General features: G+C 51.3%; 1 protein-coding gene across 9 annotated transcripts in view; it reads right to left on the minus strand.

Annotated features, from left to right (window-relative positions):
* LOC134338688 (methyl-CpG-binding domain protein 1-like) overlaps window positions 1–19,353 on the minus strand; it is a 263,482-nt gene that overhangs the window by 14,405 nt on the left and 229,724 nt on the right. For all 9 annotated transcript variants that reach the window (XM_063034729.1, XM_063034728.1, XM_063034721.1 and 6 more), the window contains one exon: window positions 11,513–11,626. In XM_063034729.1, the coding sequence (XP_062890799.1) occupies window positions 11,513–11,626 (114 nt within the window). The remainder of the gene's footprint in view (window positions 1–11,512; window positions 11,627–19,353) is intronic.

Below are 19,353 nucleotides of genomic sequence, written 5' to 3' on the forward strand. Positions count from 1 at the left end.
TAGGGGTGAGGGGGAGTTCAGGAAAACAGGTAGAGAGAACCACACAGCATGGAGACAGGCCTTTAGGTCCCACTTGTCCATACTAGCCAACATTTCCATCTAAGTTCGCCCCACTTGTCTGTGTATGGCCCATATCCATGTACCTATCCAAACGCCTTTCTAAAATCTTGTTTATGTACCAGCCTCAATGACTTTCTCTGGCAGCTCACACTGGAGGCGGACCACCCTCTGGGTGAAAACATTGCCCCTCAGTTTCCTATTAAATCTCTCCCTAACCCTGAGGAAAAGACTGTACATTCACCCTATCTGTGCCCCTCAAGGTTGGGTACACCACTACAAGACCATAATATATAGGAGCAGAATTAGAATATTTGGCCCACTTCATCACGGGTGATCCATTTCCCTCTTAGCCCCAATCTCTTGCCTTCCCCCCGTATCCCTTCATGCCTTGAGCAATCAAGAACCTATTACCCTCTGCATATACCCTTACATATACCCAATGACTTGGACTCCACAGCACGTATAGCAACGAATTCCACAGATTCACCGCTCCCTGGCTAAAGAAATTCCTTCTCAACTCCGTTTTAAAAGGACTCCCCTCTATTCTGAGGCAGTGTCCTCTGGTCTTAGATTCACCACCACAGGAAACACCCTCTCCACATGCACTCTGTTCGAGACCTTTCAACATCTGATAGGTTTCAATGAGGGCCCCCCCCCCCATTCTTCTGAATTCCAGTGAGTTCAGGCCCAGAGCCATCAATCAGAGCTCATCTGGTAACCCCACAGAATCATTCTCGTGAACCTCCCCAAACCGTCTCCAATACGAGCACATCCATTCTCAGATAATGGGCCCAAAACAGCTCATACTCTATGTGAGGCCTCACCAATGCCTTATAAAGCCTCAGTGTTACATCCTTGCTTTTATATTCTAGTCCTCTCGAAATGGATGCTAACACTGCATTTGCTTCCTCACCACCGACACAACTTAACCTTTAGGCCAAGTTGTCAAGTCACCCCCTCACTCCTACACTCCAAGGAATAAAGTCTGAGCCTGTCCAGCCTGTCTCCATAATGCAGTGTCTTGAATCCCGCAACATCCTCGTACATCTCCTTTCTGTGTTCTTGCTGAATGATGTATCTTCTACAGCAGGACGACCGGAACTGCAAACCATATTCCAAATCCCTCCCATTTAGTTGTTATATGATGTCCCAACTCCTGTGTGCAATGCCCTGACAGGGAGGCCAAAGGAAAGAGAGACAGACCGGCTGGCTGAGTGCTGTCACATCACCAACGTCAGCAAGACCGAGCAACTGACTGCAGACTTCAGGAAAGGGAAGTCAGGAGAACACACCTGAGGGGTCATCAGCAGAAAGGGTGGGAAGTTTCCAGTTCCTGGGCACCTACATCTCAGGGGATCCATCCTGCACCCACCATATTGATGCAATCATGAAGAAGGCACAGCAGCGGCAACGTATATTTCATCCGGAATTTCGGAGATCGGTAAGTCACCAAAGACTCCCTGCTGCAAATTTCTACAGATGTACGGTGGACAGCATTCTGACTGGCTGCACAGGAGTGAAAAATCCACAAAGGGTTGTAGGCTCGACCAGCTCCATCACGAGCACAATTCTTGGACCAGCGGGTACAGCCTCCAAACAGAGGGATGAGGAGAAAGTCCTTTAGCCGGGGGTGGTGAATCTGTGGAATTCGATGCCACAGGCAGCTGTGGAGGCCAAGTTATTGGGTATATTTAAAACAGAGGTTGATAGGTTCTTGATTAGTCAGGGCATCAAAGGCAGGAGAATGGGGCTGAGAGGGATAATAACTCAGCCGTGATAGAATGGTGGACTTGACGGCAAAGGGCCCAATTGTGCTCCAACATCTTCTGGTCTAACCCTCCCCATCATCGAGGATATCTTCAAACGACCATACCTCAAGGATGCATCAGCCATCTCTAAGGACCCTCACTATCCAGGACATGCCTTCTTCCCATTACTCCCATTAGGGAGGAGGTACAGGAGCCTGAAGACACACACTCAATGATTTAAGAACAGCTTCTTCCCCTCTGCCATCAGATTCAGAACAGCCTATGTACTGTACCTATGAATTGTTCCTTTGTACGTTGTGTGCCATGTCCTTTGAAATGGTCTTTCCATGACTGTGACTATTCTTGGCAAATTTTTCTACAGAAGTGGTTTGTCATTGCCTTCTTCTGGGCAATGTCTTTACCAGATGGGTGAACCCACCCCCCCCCCACCCCCAGCCATTGTCAATACTCTTCAGAGATTGTCTATCTGGTGTCAGTGGTCGTATAACCAGGACTTGTGATGTGCACCAGGCGAGCAGAGGGAAGGAGCACTTTACACATCCTGTGGTAGAGATATACTGTATCTCCACCCAGCCACCCAGATCTACGAATACTACCTCACTATTCCTCTTTTGCTCTACTTATTTATTGTATTTTTTATTGTGATTTTTATGTCTTGCACCGTACTGCTGCCACAAAACGATACATATTCACGATCTGTCAGTGGTAATAAATCTGACTCTGATTCATGTACAGAGGTACCGAGGAAAACCTGTCTTGCATACTGAATATACAGATCAATTCATGACACAGTCACAGAGTACCTCAGCACAGAAACAGGCCTTTCAGCCCATCTAGTCCATGCTGACCTAATCTTCTGCCGTAAGACACGGGAGGAGAATTAGGCCAGTCAGCCCATCGAGTTTGCTCCGCCATTCCATCAAGGCTAACTTATTATCCCTCTCAACTCCTGCCTTCTCCCCGTAACCTTTGACACCTTACTAATCAAGAAACTATCAACCTCCACTTTAAATATTCCCGATGACCTGGCATCCAGAGCAATGAATTCCACTCTCCGCCTAAAGAAGTTCTTCATCATATACAACTGTTGAAGTTGTACAAGAAGTTGGTGAGGCCCAATGTGGAGTGCAGTGTGCAGGTTTGGTCAAGATTGAAAGTGAACAGAGAAAATTTACATGATGTTGCCGGGTCCAGAGGACCTGAGTTATAAGGAAAGATTGAATAGATTAAGCCTGTATTCTTTAGAATGTAGAAGATTGAGAGAAGACTTGATAGAGGTACACAAAACAAAATTATGAGAGGCATAGACAGGGTAAATGCAAGCAGGGTTTTTCCACTGAGGTTTGGTGAACCTACAGCCAGAGATCATGGGTTAAGGGTAAAAGGTGAAAAGTTTAAGGGGAACATGGGGGGAATCTTCTTCAGTCAGAGAGCCATGAGAGTGTGGAACGAGCTGCCAGCACAAGTGGTGCATGTGAGCTCGATTTCAACGTTTAAGAGAAGTTTGGACAGGTACCTGGATGGTAGGGGTATGAATGGTGAAGGTCTGGGTTCAGGTCGATGGGAGTAGGCTGTTGTTTAAGGGGAACATGGGGGGGAATCTTCTTCAGTCAGAGGGCCGTGAGAGTGTGGAACGAGCTGCCAGCACAAGTGGTGCACGTGAGCTCGATTTCAACGTTTAAGAGAAGTTTGGACAGGTACATGGATGGTAGGGGTATGAATGGTGAAGGTCTGGGTTCAGGTTGATGGGAGTAGGCTGTTTAAAAGGTTTTGGCATGGACTAGATGGGCTGAAGAGCCTGTTTCTGTGCTGTACTTTTCTATGACTCTATCATCTCTGTTCTAAAGGGACTTTTGCCAAGTTCCATCAACCTGCGCCCAGACCATAGCGCTCCATAACTATCCCATCCATGTACCCATCCAAACTTCTCTAAAGTATAATCGAACCCATGTTCACCACTTGTGTCGGCAGCTCGTTCCACCCTGAGTGAAGTTTCCCCTCAAACATTTCACTTTTCACCCCCAACCCATGACCTCTAGTCGTAGAATCACCCACCCTTGTATAGTGATGTAGAACAGGGTAAAACTATTAACGGTTAACAAGTTCCAGATGAAGTGCAGAACAGGTGCAAGGTCATAATGAGGTAGGTCGCAAGGTTAAGAGTCCATCTTATCGTACAAGGGGACCTTCAACAGATTTATTACAGAGGGGAAGAAGCTGTCCTTGAATCTGGTTTCCTTCCTCCCTTGTACACTCAAGGCCAGTTTCTGCTTTCAGCCCACCAACAAGTTTGCAGATGACACCACCGCAGAGGGCCGTATCTCAATTAACAATGAGTCAGTACAGGAGGTAGATGGAGAGCCTAGTGACGTGGTGTCATGACAACAAACTTTCCCTCAGTGTCAGCAAAACAAAAGTGAAGATATAGCTATCCTTATTATATGCGTCTTCAGACTATGCAGGAACCTATTTCTACCAACGTCTCCTTATATGTGTCCAAAACTCACAGTTATGCGAGGAGCACTGCTTTCCCGCCAATACAAGTCAGATGCGCGCGCCTCACAATCTCACTCCCGCCAGTCTTGCATTGGTTTTGGCAAGGCGTGGATGTGTGATCTTGCGCCCTTAAACTTTTGTTGGTTTTACCTACGGTGCAGTGATTTTGTGCTTGAAATATTTAACTGTGGCTCCTAAGCGTCCAATGTCATGTCACTTTTTCAGTTCTGTCTACAAATCTTCTATCCCTTTGAACATACACAGAACATAGAATAGTACAGCACAGTACAGGCCCTTCAGCCCACATTGTTGTGCCGACCCTCAAACTCTGCCTCCCATATAACCTTCCACCTTAAATTCCTCCATATACCTGTCTAGTAGCCTCTTAAATTTCACTAGTGTATCTGCCTCTACCACTGACTCAGGCAGTGTATTCCACGCACCAACCACTCTCTGAGTAAAAAACCTTCCTCTAATATCCCCCTTGAACTTCCCACCCCTTACCTTAAAGCCATGTCCCCTTGTATTGAGCAGTGGTGCCCTAGGGAAGAGGCACTGACTGTCCATTCTATCTATTCCTCTTAATATCTTGTATACCTCTATCATCTCTCCTCTCATCCTCCTTCGAAGTGGGCTCGCCATACCAGGAGCCGCGCATCACGGTGAAGGGCCAGAACCTCCAGGCAGTCGACAACTTCACCTATCTGGGCAGCATACTCTCTCGCGCAGTGAACATAGACGCTGAGGTCAACAACAGGATTGCCAAAGTCAGCGCCGCCTTTGGGAGACTCCGTGAAAATGTCTGGGAGCGGAGAGGGCTCAGCCTTACCACCAAGCTGAAGGTCTACTGTGCAGTGGTCCTTACCACCCTCCTTTACGCCAGCGAGACCTGGACTGTCTACAGCAGACACACCAAACAGCTCAACCACTTTCACCTGAGCTGTCTCCGCAAACTCCTCCACATCAGGTGGCAGGACAAAGTCCCCGACACGGAAATCCTGGAACAAGCTGGGCTCTGCAGCGTTTACACCCTCCTGCTGAAAGCCCAAGCCAGGTGGGCTGGACATGTGGTCAGAATGCCAGACAGCCGATTGCCTAAGCAGCTGCTGTACGGAGAACTGTGTCAGGGCAAGCGCTCAGTCGGGGGGCAGAAGAAACGTTACAAAGACTGCCTCAAAGCGTCCCTCAAAGGCCTGGGTGTCGACATCAACACGTGGAAGACGCTTGCCCTCGACCGTCCAGCTTGGCGCAGCAAGATCACCACAGGAGCCCGTGCAGCTGAAGTCAGGCGCATCATCGAGGCGCAACGAAAGCGTGCTGTGTGCAAGGCCCGAGCAGCATCCACTGCCATGACAGCACCCACCCACTTGTGTCCCACATGTAGGCGAGCCTTCAGGGCCCGGATTGGCCTCATCAGTCACCTCCGGACCCACAGCCATCAATCTCCCATTTGACTTTGAAGCCATGGTCATCTTCGACTATGAAGGACGAACAACAACAACAACATCCTCCTTCTCTCCAAAGAGTAAAGCCCGAGCTCCCTTAACCCCTGATCATAATGCATACTCTCTAAACCAGGCAGCATCCTGGTAAATCTCCTCTGTACCCTTTCCAAGGCTTCCACATCCTTCCTATAGTGAGGTGACCAGAACTGGACACAATACTCCAAGTGTGGCCTAACCAGAGTTTTATAGAGCTGCATCATTACATCGCGACTCTTAAACTCTATCCCTCGACTTATGAAAGCTAACACCCCATAATCTTTCTTAACTACCCTATCTACTTGTGAGGCAACTTTCAGGGATCTGTGGACATGTACCCCCAGATCCCTCTGCTCCTCCACACTACCAAGTATCCTGCCATTTACTTTGTACTCTGCCTTGGAGTTTGTCCTTCCAAAGTGTACCACCTCACACTTCTCCGGGTTGAACTCCATCTGCCACTTCTCAGCCCACTTCTGCAACCTATCAATGTCTCTCTGCAATCTTTGACAATCCTCTGCACTATCTACAACACCACCAACCTTCGTGTAGCCTGCAAATTTGCCAACCAAACCTTCTACCCCCACATCCAGGTCGTTAATAAAAATCACGAAAAGTAGAGGTCCCAGAACTGATCCTTGTGGGACACCATTAGTCACAACCTTCCAATCCGAATGTACTCCCTCCACCACGACCCTCTGCCCTCTGCAGGCAAGCTAATTCTGAATCCACTTGGCCAAACTTCCCTGGATCCCATGCCTTCTGACTTTCTGAATAAGCCGACCCTGTGGAACCTTGTCAAATGCCTTACTGAAATCCATATAGATCACATCCACTGCACTACCCTCACCTATATGCCTGGTCACCTCCTCAAAGAACTCTATCAGGCTTGTTAGACACGACCTGCCCTTCACAAAGCCATGCTGAGTGTCCCTGATCAGACCATGATTCTCTAAATGCCCATAGATCCTATCTCTAAGAATCTTTTCCAACAGCTTTCCCACCACAGAGTAAGGCTCACTGGTCTATAATTACCCGGACTATCCCTACTACCTTGTTTGAACAAGGGGACAACATTCGCCTCCCTCCAGTCCTCCGGTACCATTCCCATAGACAACGAGGACATAAAGATCCTAGACAGAAGCTCAGCAATTTCTTCCTTCGCTCGTGGAGCAGCCTGGGGAATATTCCGTCAGGCCCCGGGGACTTTGAGATCAGGGTTTTGTGATGGCCACTCCAATACCTTGACTTTGTTGTCCTTAAGCAATTTTGCCATAACTTTCGAGGTATGCTTGGGGGTCATTGTCCATTTGGAAGACCCATTTGCGACCGAGCTTTAACTTCCTGGCTGATGTCTTGAGATGTTGCTTCAATATATCCACATAATTTTCCTTCCTCATGATGCCATCTATTTTGTGAAGTGCACCAGTCCCTCCTGCAGCAAAGCACCCCCACAACATGATGCTGCCACCCCCATGCTTCACGGTTGGGATGGTGTTCTTCGGCTTGCAAGCCTCACCCTTTTTCCTCCAACCATGGTCATTATGGCCAAACAGTTCAATTTTTGTTTCATCAGACCAGAAGACATTTCTCCAAAAAGTAAGATCTTTGTCCCCATGTACACTTGCGAACTGTAGTCTGGCTTTTTAATGGCAGTTTTGGAGCAGTGGCTTCTTCCTTGCTGAGTAGCCTCTCAGGTTATGTCGATATAGGACTCGTTTTACTGCGGATACAGATACTTGTCTATCTGTTTCCTCCAGCATCTTCACAAGGTCCTTTGCTGTTGTTCTGGGATTGATTTGCACTTTTCGCGCCAAAGTACGTTCATCTCTAGGAGATAGAATGTGTCTCCTTCCTGAGCAGTATGACAGCTGCGTGGTCCCATGGTGTTTATACTTGTGTACCATTGTTTGTACAGATGAACGTGGTACCTTCAGGCGTTTGGAAATTGCTCCCAAGGATGAACCAGACTTGACATCATTTTCTGACCTCAATCCGATAGAAGATTTGTGGGCAGAACTGAAAAAGTGTGTGCGAGCAAGGAGGCCGACAAACCTGACTCAGTTACACCAGTTCTGTCTGGAGGAATGGACAAAATTCCAGCAACTTACTGTAAGGAGCTTGTGGAAGGCTGCCCAAAATGCTTGACCCAAGTTAAACAATTTAAAGGCAATGCTACCAAATACTAACAAAATGTATGTAAACTTTTGACCCACTGGGAAAGTGATGAAAGAAATGAAAGCTGAAATAAATCATTCTCTCTACTATTATTCTGACTTTTCACATTCTTAAAATAAAGTAGTGATCCTAACTGACTTAAGACAGGGAATGTTTTCTCGGATTAAATGTCAGGAATTGTGAAAAACTGAGTTTAAATGTATTTGGCTATGGTGTATGTAAACTTCTGACTTTAACTTTGTGTGTGTGTGTGTGTGTGTGTGTGTGTATATATATATATATATATAAAAAATAGTTAAATTAAATAAGTTATGCAAAAACAGAGATGAGAAAGTCCTGAGGTAGTGTTCATGGGTTCAATGTCCATTCAGAAATCAGATGGCAGAGGGGAAGAAACAGTTTCTGAATCATTGAGTGTGTGTCTTCAGGCTCCTGTACTTCCCTCCTGAAGGTAGCAACGAGAAGAAGGCATGCCCTGGGTGATGGGAGTCCTTACTGATGGAAGCTGCCTTTTGGAGGCATCACTCCTTGAAGATTTCTTGGATAACACGGAGGCTTGTGCCCAAGATGGAGGTGACTGCGTCTACAACTCTCTGCAGCTTATTTCGATCCTGCGCAGTAGCTCCCCGCCTCCACCCCACCGTACCCAACGGTGATGCAGCCTGTCAGAATGCTCTCCAAGGTGCATCTATAGGAATGTTTGAGTGTTTTAGGTGACATAGCGATTAAATCTCCGCAAACCTCTAATGAATTATAGCCGCTGTAAATGGTTAATGTGCTTATTTGTAATCAGCGTCTCCTGTCTCACTCACCAAACCCGTGAACCTGTTTCCCTGTAACAGTGGCATGCCAAACAGTGCTTTTCATTGTAACTTGGTACATAACACAATAATAAACCAATTTTCTTTCTCTTCACTTGCACGTGTCATTATTATACTTCGTTTATTTTGCAAAGTAAATTTTTAAATTTATGTTAATTTAAGTTGGTGAACTGCCCTCGACTTACAATGCAGATGGGTAAATGGTTTATTATTGTCATGTACCGAAACACAGTGAAAAACTGACCTGCACGCCATTCATACAGATCACCTCATCTCAACAACGCAGCAAGGTGGTACAACGGGGAACGATAGCAGAATGCAGAATGACACACAAAATGCTGAAAGACCTCAGCCGGTCGGGCAGCATCTGTGGGAAAGAATAAAGAGTCGATGTTTCGGGCCACCATCCCTCATTGGGACTGGAAAGGAAGAGTGAAGAAGCCAGAATAAGAAGGCACACTATGTGTAGCAGTACAAACTGGCGGGTGATAGGTAAGACCAGATGAGGGGATAGATGGTTGTATTTGTAGTGGTAGTTAAAATGTTATTCGTATTTCACTCAGTTAGCCGGTTCCTAAGGTTGTCATAGCCGGGGGTGGTAGTGGAGATAAGCTCCCACCACCTATAAAGTGTTCTAAACGGCATGTGTCACTAACAGCCTCTGACAACTAAGTCCAACTCTTAGCCTTCACGTGTGACTTAGCTACGAGGCCCAGCGGAACTGTTTCTACCGACAAGAGAAAGGGCAAAGGCAGACCACTAGCGCCTCAAAACCAGTTGCTTCGGGCGGGGGGGGAGGGGGCTCGTCAGCCTTGGACAGCAGCCCGCCAAGGAGAAGGAAAACTCTGTTTTTAAACATCTGCTGCCTTGCGGCCGTACCCACCCATGAGAAAGACTTCGGGAGTAAACCCCAAAGAAGAAATCCGGAGCCGGGGTCCCTAAGGTAGTTTGATGTCATTTACAATTTCACTCTGGCAACCTCTGCAACGATACTGGTACCAAGTTGTATCAGCGCTTGCCCTTCCCCTAGACTACATCAGTGGCGTGGGGGGTGGAGGGAACCTGCTGCATGGACAACAGCCAGTTCTGCAAATCTTCCCACCCAGGTTTGCACCCTGGAGATGACCACAGTCCACCAGAGGTGCAAACCCATGATCCCCTGGGATCGATGGCTGTCTCCTCCTACTACTACTACTAGAGTTAGCCAATCCCACATGGGAGGAGTTCACAGACTGTACAAGCAGGGTTATCAATAAAGTTTCGTTGAATATCCTGCATGCTGGCATCCTGGTGTGCTCTGCACCCTCCCTCAATATCGAACATAACAAAGCCCTTGCCCCTTTCCTGTCAGTAGAAATGGTTCCACTGGGCTCAGCGCAGCAGAACCGAGTCTGAGATCCATCTAACCCTTCAACCAGGGGTTCCAAACAAATATGTGCCATGGACCAAGACCATTAAAGCAAGGGATCTGTGGACCCAGGCTGAGAATCCCGACCTTAAGAAGAGGATGTGAACAGATTTACCTGAAGAAATGAGAGAGAAGGGGCAACTAACGGAGAGAACCCAAATCCAGGAACGAAAGAGTTACCGGTCATGAAAAGAGAAAAGGGTTAATGTGGTATAGCTTTGTCGATTTGCATGCACTCTTCAGAGAAGGTACAGTGGAGATATACCTGGATGCTGCTAGGATTACAGAGCTGATTTATGAGGAAAGGCTGAGCGAGCTGGTACTTTTCTCTTTGGAGGAAAGGAGGATGAGCGATAGAGGTGTGTGAGGTGATGAGGCACAGATGGAGTGGACAGCCAGAGACTTTTCCCCAGACTGGACGTGGCCAATACCAAAAGACATGCATTCTAGATTAATTGAGGAAAGTTCACAAAACTAAATACCAGGGCAACAATGAGGAATCCAGTTCTGGTCACCTCATTACAGGAAAGATGGGAAGGCTTTAGAGAGGGTGCAGAGGAGGTTCACCAGGATGCTGCCTGGATTAGAGAGCACGCCTTATGAGGGTAGGTTGAGCGAGCTGAGGCTTTTCTCTTGGGAACAAAGAAGATTGGTGATGACGGAGAAGAGGATCGGGGGATGTCTGAGACAGTTTTTTCCACATAGGGAGTTGTAGGTGTGTGGAACCCACTGCCAGGGGTCATAGAGAGAGGCAAATACGTTAGGGACACTTAAGAAACTCCTCGGTGGGCACATGGATGACATAAAAATGGAGAGGTATGTGAGAGGACAGGGTTAGTTAGATTGACTTGGACTAGGTTAACAGGTCAGCACAATATTGTGGGCTGAAGGGCCTGTAGTGTTGATTGTTCTTTGTTCTAAAGAACATTTCCTCAGCACATAGGAAAAGACGAAGCAGGAGTGAAGTGGGGCTCGTGAGAAGGAGCACCCCAGAGACGAGTTGTGGGGAGCTGCAGCTGGAGGGGCCAGGACAGAACAGAAGGATGGAAAGGCCTCGTCATGCCCCAAGGTCTAGTCTTCCCCAGTGCAGAATTAACAGGTAACTGAATGATCACACAGTGTGCCCAGCAGGGATAGGAGTGTATCTCTGCCCGCTTTGCATTCTGGGGAAAGAGACCATCATTACGTGTGGCTTGATAAAGGGTAGGAAGGCTGGTTCCAGCTTGATTCTAGAGCACAACACCAAGGCTTGAGCGTATCCCCACCCACTCTGTTCAGTAAACTTCACAGAAACAGTACCTCCGTGGAGCGTTGCAATGCCTTCCTGCTGCTGGTTTTTTCCTTGTGGTCCTGTTGTTTAATGACAGGGGACACCGATTGGTGGGAGGAGGAGACATGCTCACTCAACATTTCCTGAAAACAGCGGGACAGTTCATAAATCACACTGGAACCACACCAATTCAAATCCCACTGCCCCACTCTCACCCCACAGCCCTGTAGCCATGTCAGTCGCCAAACTAATCTCACTGACCCACTCTCTCCCCACAGCCGTGTCAGTCCTCAAACTAATCCCACTGTCCCACTCTCTCCCCACAGCCGTGTCAGTCCCCAAACTAATCCCACTGTCCCACTCTCTCCCCACAGCCCCGTAGCCGTGTCAGTCGCCAAACTAATCCCACTGTCCCGCTCTCTCCCTACAGCCCTATGTCAGTCTCCAAACTAATCCCACTGTCCAACTCTCTCCTCACAGCCCTGTGTCAGTCCCCAAACTAATCCCACTGACCCACTCTCTCCCCACAGCCTGTGTCAGTCCCCAAACTAATCCCACTGTCCCACTCTCTCCTCACAGCCCTGCGTCAGTCCCCAAACTAATCTCACTGACCCACTCTCTCCCCACAGCCGTGTCAGTCCTCAAACTAATCCCACTGTCCCACTCTCTCCCCACAGCCGTGTCAGACCCCAAACTAATCCCACTGTCCCACTCTCTCCCCACAGCCCCGTAGCCGTGTCAGTCGCCAAACTAATCCCACTGTCCCGCTCTCTCCCTACAGCCCTATGTCAGTCTCCAAACTAAACCCACTGACCAACTCTCTCCTCACAGCCTGTGTCAGTCCCCAAACTAATCCCACTGTCCCACTCTCTCCCCACAGCCCTGTAGCCGTGTCAGTCGCCAAACTAATCCCACTGTCCCGCTCTCTCCCTACAGCCCTATGTCAGTCTCCAAACTAATCCCACTGTCTCTACACAGCCCTGTGTCAGTCCCCAAACTAATCCCACTGTCCCACTCTCTCCCTACAGCCCTGTGTCAGTCCCCAAACTAATCCCACTGTCCCACTCTCTCCCCACAGCCCTGTGTCAGTCCCCAAACTAATCCCACTGTCCCACACTCCCCACAGCCGTGTCAGTCCTCAAGCTTAATCCCACTGTCCCACTCTCTCCCCACAGCCCTGTGTCAGTCCTCAACCTAACCCCACTGTCCCACTCTCTCCCCACAGCCCTGTAGCCGTGTCAGTCGCCAAACTAATCCCACTGTCCCGCTCTCTCCCTACAGCCCTCGTCAGTCCCCAAACTAATCCCACTGTCCCACTCTCTCCCCACAGCCCTGTGTCAGTTCCCAAACTAATCCCACTGTCCCACTCTCTCCCCACAGCCCTGTGTCAATCCCCAAACTAATCCCACTGTCCCACTCTCTCCCCACAGCCCTGTGTCAGTCCTGAAACTAATCCCACTGTCCCACTCTCTCCCCACAGCCCTGTGTCAGTCCCCAAATTAATCCCACTGTCCCACTCTCTCCCCACAGCCCTGTGTCAGTCCCCAAACTAATCCCACTGTCCCACTCTCTCCCCACAGTCCTGTGTCAGTCCCCAAACTAATCCCACTGTCCCACTCTCTCACCACAGCCCTGTGTCAGTCCCCAAACTAATCCCAGTGCCCCACTCTCTCCCAACAGCCCTGTGTCAGTCCCCAAACTAATCCCACTGTCCCACTCTCTCCCCACAGCCGTGTCAGTCCCCAAACTAATCCCACTGCCCCACTCTCTCCCCACAGCCCTGTCAGTCCCCAAACTGATCCCACTGTCCCACTCTCTCCCCACAGCCCTGTAGCCGTGTCAGTCGCCAAATTAATCCCACTGTCCCACTCTCTCCCTACAGCCCTAGTCAGTCCCCAAACTAATCCCACTGTCCCACTCTCTCCCACAGCCCTGTGTCAGTTCCCAAACTAATCCCACTGTCCCACTCTCTCCCCACAGCCCTGTGTCAGTCCCCAAACTAATCCCACTGCCCCACTCTCTCCCCACAGCCCTGTCAGTCCCCAAACTAATCCCACTGTCCCACTCTCTCTCCACAGCCCTGTGTCAGTCCCCAAACTGATCCCACTGTCCCACTCTCTCCCCACAGCCCTGTAGCCGTGTCAGTCGCCAAATTAATCCCACTGTCCCGCTCTCTCCCTACAGCCCTAGTCAGTCCCCAAACTAATCCCACTCTCTCCCCACAGCCCTGTGTCAATCCCAAACTAATCCCACTGTCCCACTCTCTCCCCACAGCCCTGTGTCAGTCCTGAAACTAATCCCACTGTCCCACTCTCTCCCCACAGCCCTGTGTCAGTCCCCAAATTAATCCCACTGTCCCACTCTCTCCCCACAGCCCTGTGTCAGTCCCCAAACTAATCCCACTGTCCCACTCTCTCCCCACAGCCCTGTGTCAGTCCCCAAACTAATCCCAGTGCCCCACTCTCTCCCAACAGCCCTGTGTCAGTCCCCAAACTAATCCCACCGTCCCACTCTCTCCCCACAGCCGTGTCAGTCCCCAAACTAATCCCACTGCCCCACTCTCTCCCCACAGCCCTGTCAGTCCCCAAACTAATCCCACTGTCCCACTCTCTCTCCACAGCCCTGTGTCAGTCCCCAAACTGATCCCACTGTCCCACTCTCTCCCCACAGTCCTGTGTCAGTCCCCAAACTAATCCCACTGCCCCACACTCGCCCCACAGCCCTGTGTCAATCCCCAAACTAATCCCACTGTCCCACTCTCTCCCCACAGCCCAGTGTCAGTCCCCAAACTAATCCCACTGTCCCACTCTCTCCCCACAGCCCTGTGTCAGTCCCCAAACTAATCCCACTGTCCCACACTCCCCACAGCCGTGTCAGTCCTCAAACTTAATCCCACTGTCCCACTCTCTCCCCACAGCCCTGTGTCAGTCCTCAACCTAACCCCACTGTCCCACTCTCTCCCCACAGCCCTGTAGCCGTGTCAGTCGCCAAACTAATCCCACTGTCCCGCTCTCTCCCTACAGCCCTAGTCAGTCCCCAAACTAATCCCACTGTCTCCCCACAGCCCTGTGTCAGTTCCCAAACTAATCCCACTGTCCCACTCTCTCCCCACAGCCCTGTGCCAGTCTCCAAATTAATCTCACTACACCACTCTCTCCCCACGGCCCCGTGCCAGTCTCCACATTAATCTCACTACACCACTCTCTCCCCACGGCCCCGTGTCAGTCTCCAAATTAATCTCACTACACCACTCTCTCCCCACGGCCCCGTGCCAGTCTCCAAACTAATCCCACTGTCCCACTCTCTCCCCACAGTCCTGTATCAGTCCCCAAACTAATCCCACTGTCCCACTCTCTCCCAACAGCCCTGTGTCAGTCCCCAAACTAATCCCACTGTCCCACTCTCTCCCCACAGCCGTGTCAGTCCCCAATCTAATCCCACTGCCCCACTCTCTCCCCACAGCCCTGTCAGTCCCCAAACTAATCCCACTGTCCCACTCTCTCTCCACAGCCCTGTGTCAGTCCCCAAACTGATCCCACTGTCCCACTCTCTCCCCACAGTCCTGTGTCAGTCCCTAAACTAATCCCACTGACCCACTCTCTCCCCACAGCCGTGTCAGTCCTCAAACTAATCCCACTGTCCCACTCTCTCCCCACAGCCGTGTCAGTCCCCAAACTAATCCCACTGTCCCGCTCTCTCCCTACAGCCCTATGTCAGTCTCCAAACTAATCCCACTGTCTCTACACAGCCCCGTGTCAGTCCCAAACTAATCCCACTGCCCCACTCTCTCCCCACAGCCCTGTCAGTCCCCAAACTAATCCCACTGTCCCACTCTCTCCTCACAGCCCTGCGTCAGTCCCCAAACTAATCTCACTGACCCACTCTCTCCCCACAGCCGTGTCAGTCCTCAAACTAATCCCACTGTCCCACTCTCTCCCCACAGCCGTGTCAGTCCCCAAACTAATCCCACTGTCCCACTCTCTCCCCACAGCCCCGTAGCCGTGTCAGTCGCCAAACTAATCCCACTGTCCCGCTCTCTCCCTACAGCCCTATGTCAGTCTCCAAACTAATCCCACTGTCTCTACACAGCCCTGTGTCAGTCCCCAAACTAATCCCACTGTCCCACTCTCTCCCCACAGCCCTGTAGCCGTGTCAGTCGCCAAATTAATCCCACTGTCCCGCTCTCTCCCTACAGCCCTAGTCAGTCCCCAAACTAATCCCACTGTCTCCCCACAGCCCTGTGTCAGTTCCCAAACTAATCCCACTGTCCCACTCTCTCCCCACAGCCCTGTGTCAATCCCCAAACTAATCCCACTGTCCCACTCTCTCCCCACAGCCCTGTGTCAGTCCTGAAACTAATCCCACTGTCCCACTCTCTCCCCACAGCCCTGTGTCAGTCCCCAAATTAATCCCACTGTCCCACTCTCTCCCCACAGCCCTGTGTCAGTCCCCAAACTAATCCCACTGTCCCACTCTCTCCCCACAGTCCTGTGTCAGTCCCCAAACTAATCCCACTGTCCCACTCTCTCCCAACAGCCCTGTGTCAGTCCCCAAACTAATCCCACTGTCCCACTCTCTCCCCACAGCCGTGTCAGTCCCCAATCTAATCCCACTGCCCCACTCTCTCCCCACAGCCCTGTCAGTCCCCAAACTAATCCCACTGTCCCACTCTCTCTCCACAGCCCTGTGTCAGTCCCCAAACTGATCCCACTGTCCCACTCTCTCCCCACAGTCCTGTGTCAGTCCCCAAACTAATCCCACTGACCCACTCTCTCCCCACAGCCGTGTCAGTCCTCAAACTAATCCCACTGTCCCACTCTCTCCCCACAGCCGTGTCAGTCCCCAAACTAATCCCACTGTCCCACTCTCTCCCCACAGCCCCGTAGCCGTGTCAGTCGCCAAACTAATCCCACTGTCCCGCTCTCTCCCTACAGCCCTATGTCAGTCTCCAAACTAATCCCACTGTCTCTACACAGCCCTGTGTCAGTCCCCAAACTAATCCCACTGTCCCACTCTCTCCTCACAGCCCTGCGTCAGTCCCCAAACTAATCTCACTGACCCACTCTCTCCCCACAGCCGTGTCAGTCCTCAAATTAATCCCACTGTCCCACTCTCTCCCCACAGCCGTGTCAGTCCCCAAACTAATCCCACTGTCCCACTCTCTCCCCACAGCCCTGTGTCAATCCCCAAACTAATCCCACTGTCCCACTCTCTCCCCACAGCCCTGTGTCAGTCCCCAAACTAATCCCACTGTCCCACTCTCTCACTCTCTCCCCACAGCCCTGTGTCAGACCCCAAATTAATCCCACTGTCCCACTCTCTCCCCACAGCCCTGTGTCAGTCCCCAACTAATCCCACTGTCCCACTCTCTCCCCACAGTCCTGTGTCAGTCTCCAACTAAACCCACTGCCCACTCTCTCCCAACAGCCCTGTGTCAGTCTCCAACTAATCCCACTGTCCCACTCTCTCCCCACAGCCGTGTCAGTCCCCAGACTAATCCCACTGCCCCACTCTCTCCCCACAGCCCTGTCAGTCCCCAAACTAATCCCACTGTCCCACTCTCTCTCCACAGCCCTGTGTCAGTCTCCAGACTAATCCCACTGTCCCACTCTCTCCCCACAGTCCTGTGTCAGTCTCCAGACTAATCCCACTGACCCACTCTCTCCCCACAGCCGTGTCAGTCTCCAGACTAAACCCACTGTCCCACTCTCTCCCCACAGCCGTGTCAGTCTCCAGACTAAACCCACTGCCCACTCTCTCCTCACAGCCCGTGTCAGTCTCCAGACTAAACCCACTGCCCACTCTCTCCTCACAGCCCGTGTCAGTCTCCAGACTAATCCCACTGCCCACTCTCTCCTCACAGCCCGTGTCAGTCTCCAGACTAAACCCACTGTCCACTGTCCCACTCTCTCCTCACAGCCCTGTGTCAGTCCCCAAACTAATCTCACTGACCCACTCTCTCTCCCACAGCCGTGTCAGTCCTCCAGACTAAACCCACTGTCCCACTCTCTCCCCACAGCCGTGTCAGTCTCCAGACTAAACCCACTGTCCCACTCTCTCCCCACAGCCCCGTAGCCGTGTCAGTCTCCAGACTAATCCCACTGTCCCACTCTCTCCCTCACAGCCCTATGTCAGTCTCCAAACTAATCGCACTGCCCACTCTCTACACAGCCCTGTGTCAGTCCCCAAACTAATCCCACTGCCCACTCTCTCCCCACAGCCCTGTAGCCGTGTCAGTCTCCAGATTAAACCCACTGCCCACTCTCTCCCTACAGCCCTGTCAGTCTCCAGACTAATCCCACTGTCTCCCCACAGCCCTGTGTCAGTCCCAAACTAATCCCACTGTCCCACTCTCTCCCACAGCCCTGTGTCAGTCTCCAACTAAACCCACTGCCCACTCTCTCCTCACAGCCCGTGTCAGTCTCCAGACTAAACCCACTGCCCACTCTCTCCTCACAGCCCTGTGTCAGTCTCCAGATTAAACCCACTGTCCCACTCTCTCCTCACAGCCCTGTGTCAGTCTCCAGACTAAACCCACTGCCCACTCTCTCTCCCCACAGTCCTGTGTCAGTCTCCAGACTAAACCCACTGCCCACTCTCTCCCACAGCCCTGTGTCAGTCTCCAGACTAATCCCACTGTCCCACTCTCTCCCCACAGCCGTGTCAGTCCCCAACTAATCCCACTGCCCCACTCTCTCCTCACAGCCCGTGTCAGTCTCCAGACTAATCCCACTGCCCACTCTCTCCTCACAGTCCTGTGTCAGTCTCCAAACTAATCCCACTGACCCACTCTCTCCTCACAGCCGTGTCAGTCCCAGACTAATCCCACTGCCCACTCTCTCCCCACAGCCCGTGTCAGTCTCCAGACTAAACCCACTGTCCCACTCTCTCCCACAGCCCGTGTCAGTCTCCAGATAAACCCACTGCCCACTCTCTCCTCACAGCCCGTGTCAGTCTCCAGACTAAACCCACTGCCCACTCTCTCCTCACAGCCCTGTGTCAGTCTCCAGACTAAACCCACTGCCCACTCTCTCCCACAGCCCGTGTCAGTCTCCAGACTAAACCCACTGCCCACTCTCTCCTCACAGCCCGTGTCAGTCTCCAGACTAAACCCACTGCCCACTCTCTCCTCACAGCCCGTGTCAGTCTCCAGACTAAACCCACTGCCCACTCTCTCCTCACAGCCCTGTGTCAGTCTCCAGACTAAACCCACTGCCCACTCTCTCCTCACAGTCCTGTGTCAGTCTCCAGACTAAACCCACTGCCCACTCTCTCCTCACAGCCCTGTGTCAGTCTCCAGACTAAACCCACTGCCCACTCTCTCCTCACAGCCGTGTCAGTCTCCAGACTAAACCCACTGCCCACTCTCTCCTCACAGCCCGTGTCAGTCTCCAGACTAAACCCACTGCCCACTCTCTCCTCACAGCCCGTGTCAGTCTCCAGACTAAACCCACTGCCCACTCTCTCCTCACAGCCCGTGTCAGTCTCCAGACTAAACCCACTGCCCACTCTCTCCTCACAGCCCGTGTCAGTCTCCAGACTAAACCCACTGCCCACTCTCTCCTCACAGCCCGTGTCAGTCTCCAGACTAAACCCACTGCCCACTCTCTCCTCACAGCCCGTGTCAGTCTCCAGACTAAACCCACTGCCCACTCTCTCCTCACAGCCCGTGTCAGTCTCCAGACTAAACCCACTGCCCACTCTCTCCTCACAGCCCGTGTCAGTCTCCAGACTAAACCCACTGCCCACTCTCTCCTCACAGCCCGTGTCAGTCTCCAGACTAAACCCACTGCCCACTCTCTCCTCACAGCCCGTGTCAGTCTCCAGACTAAACCCACTGCCCACTCTCTCCTCACAGCCCGTGTCAGTC

This window comes from Mobula hypostoma, chromosome 28 (assembly GCF_963921235.1).
Source record: "Mobula hypostoma chromosome 28, sMobHyp1.1, whole genome shotgun sequence".
In the NCBI taxonomy this organism is placed as follows: domain Eukaryota; kingdom Metazoa; phylum Chordata; class Chondrichthyes; order Myliobatiformes; family Myliobatidae; genus Mobula; species Mobula hypostoma.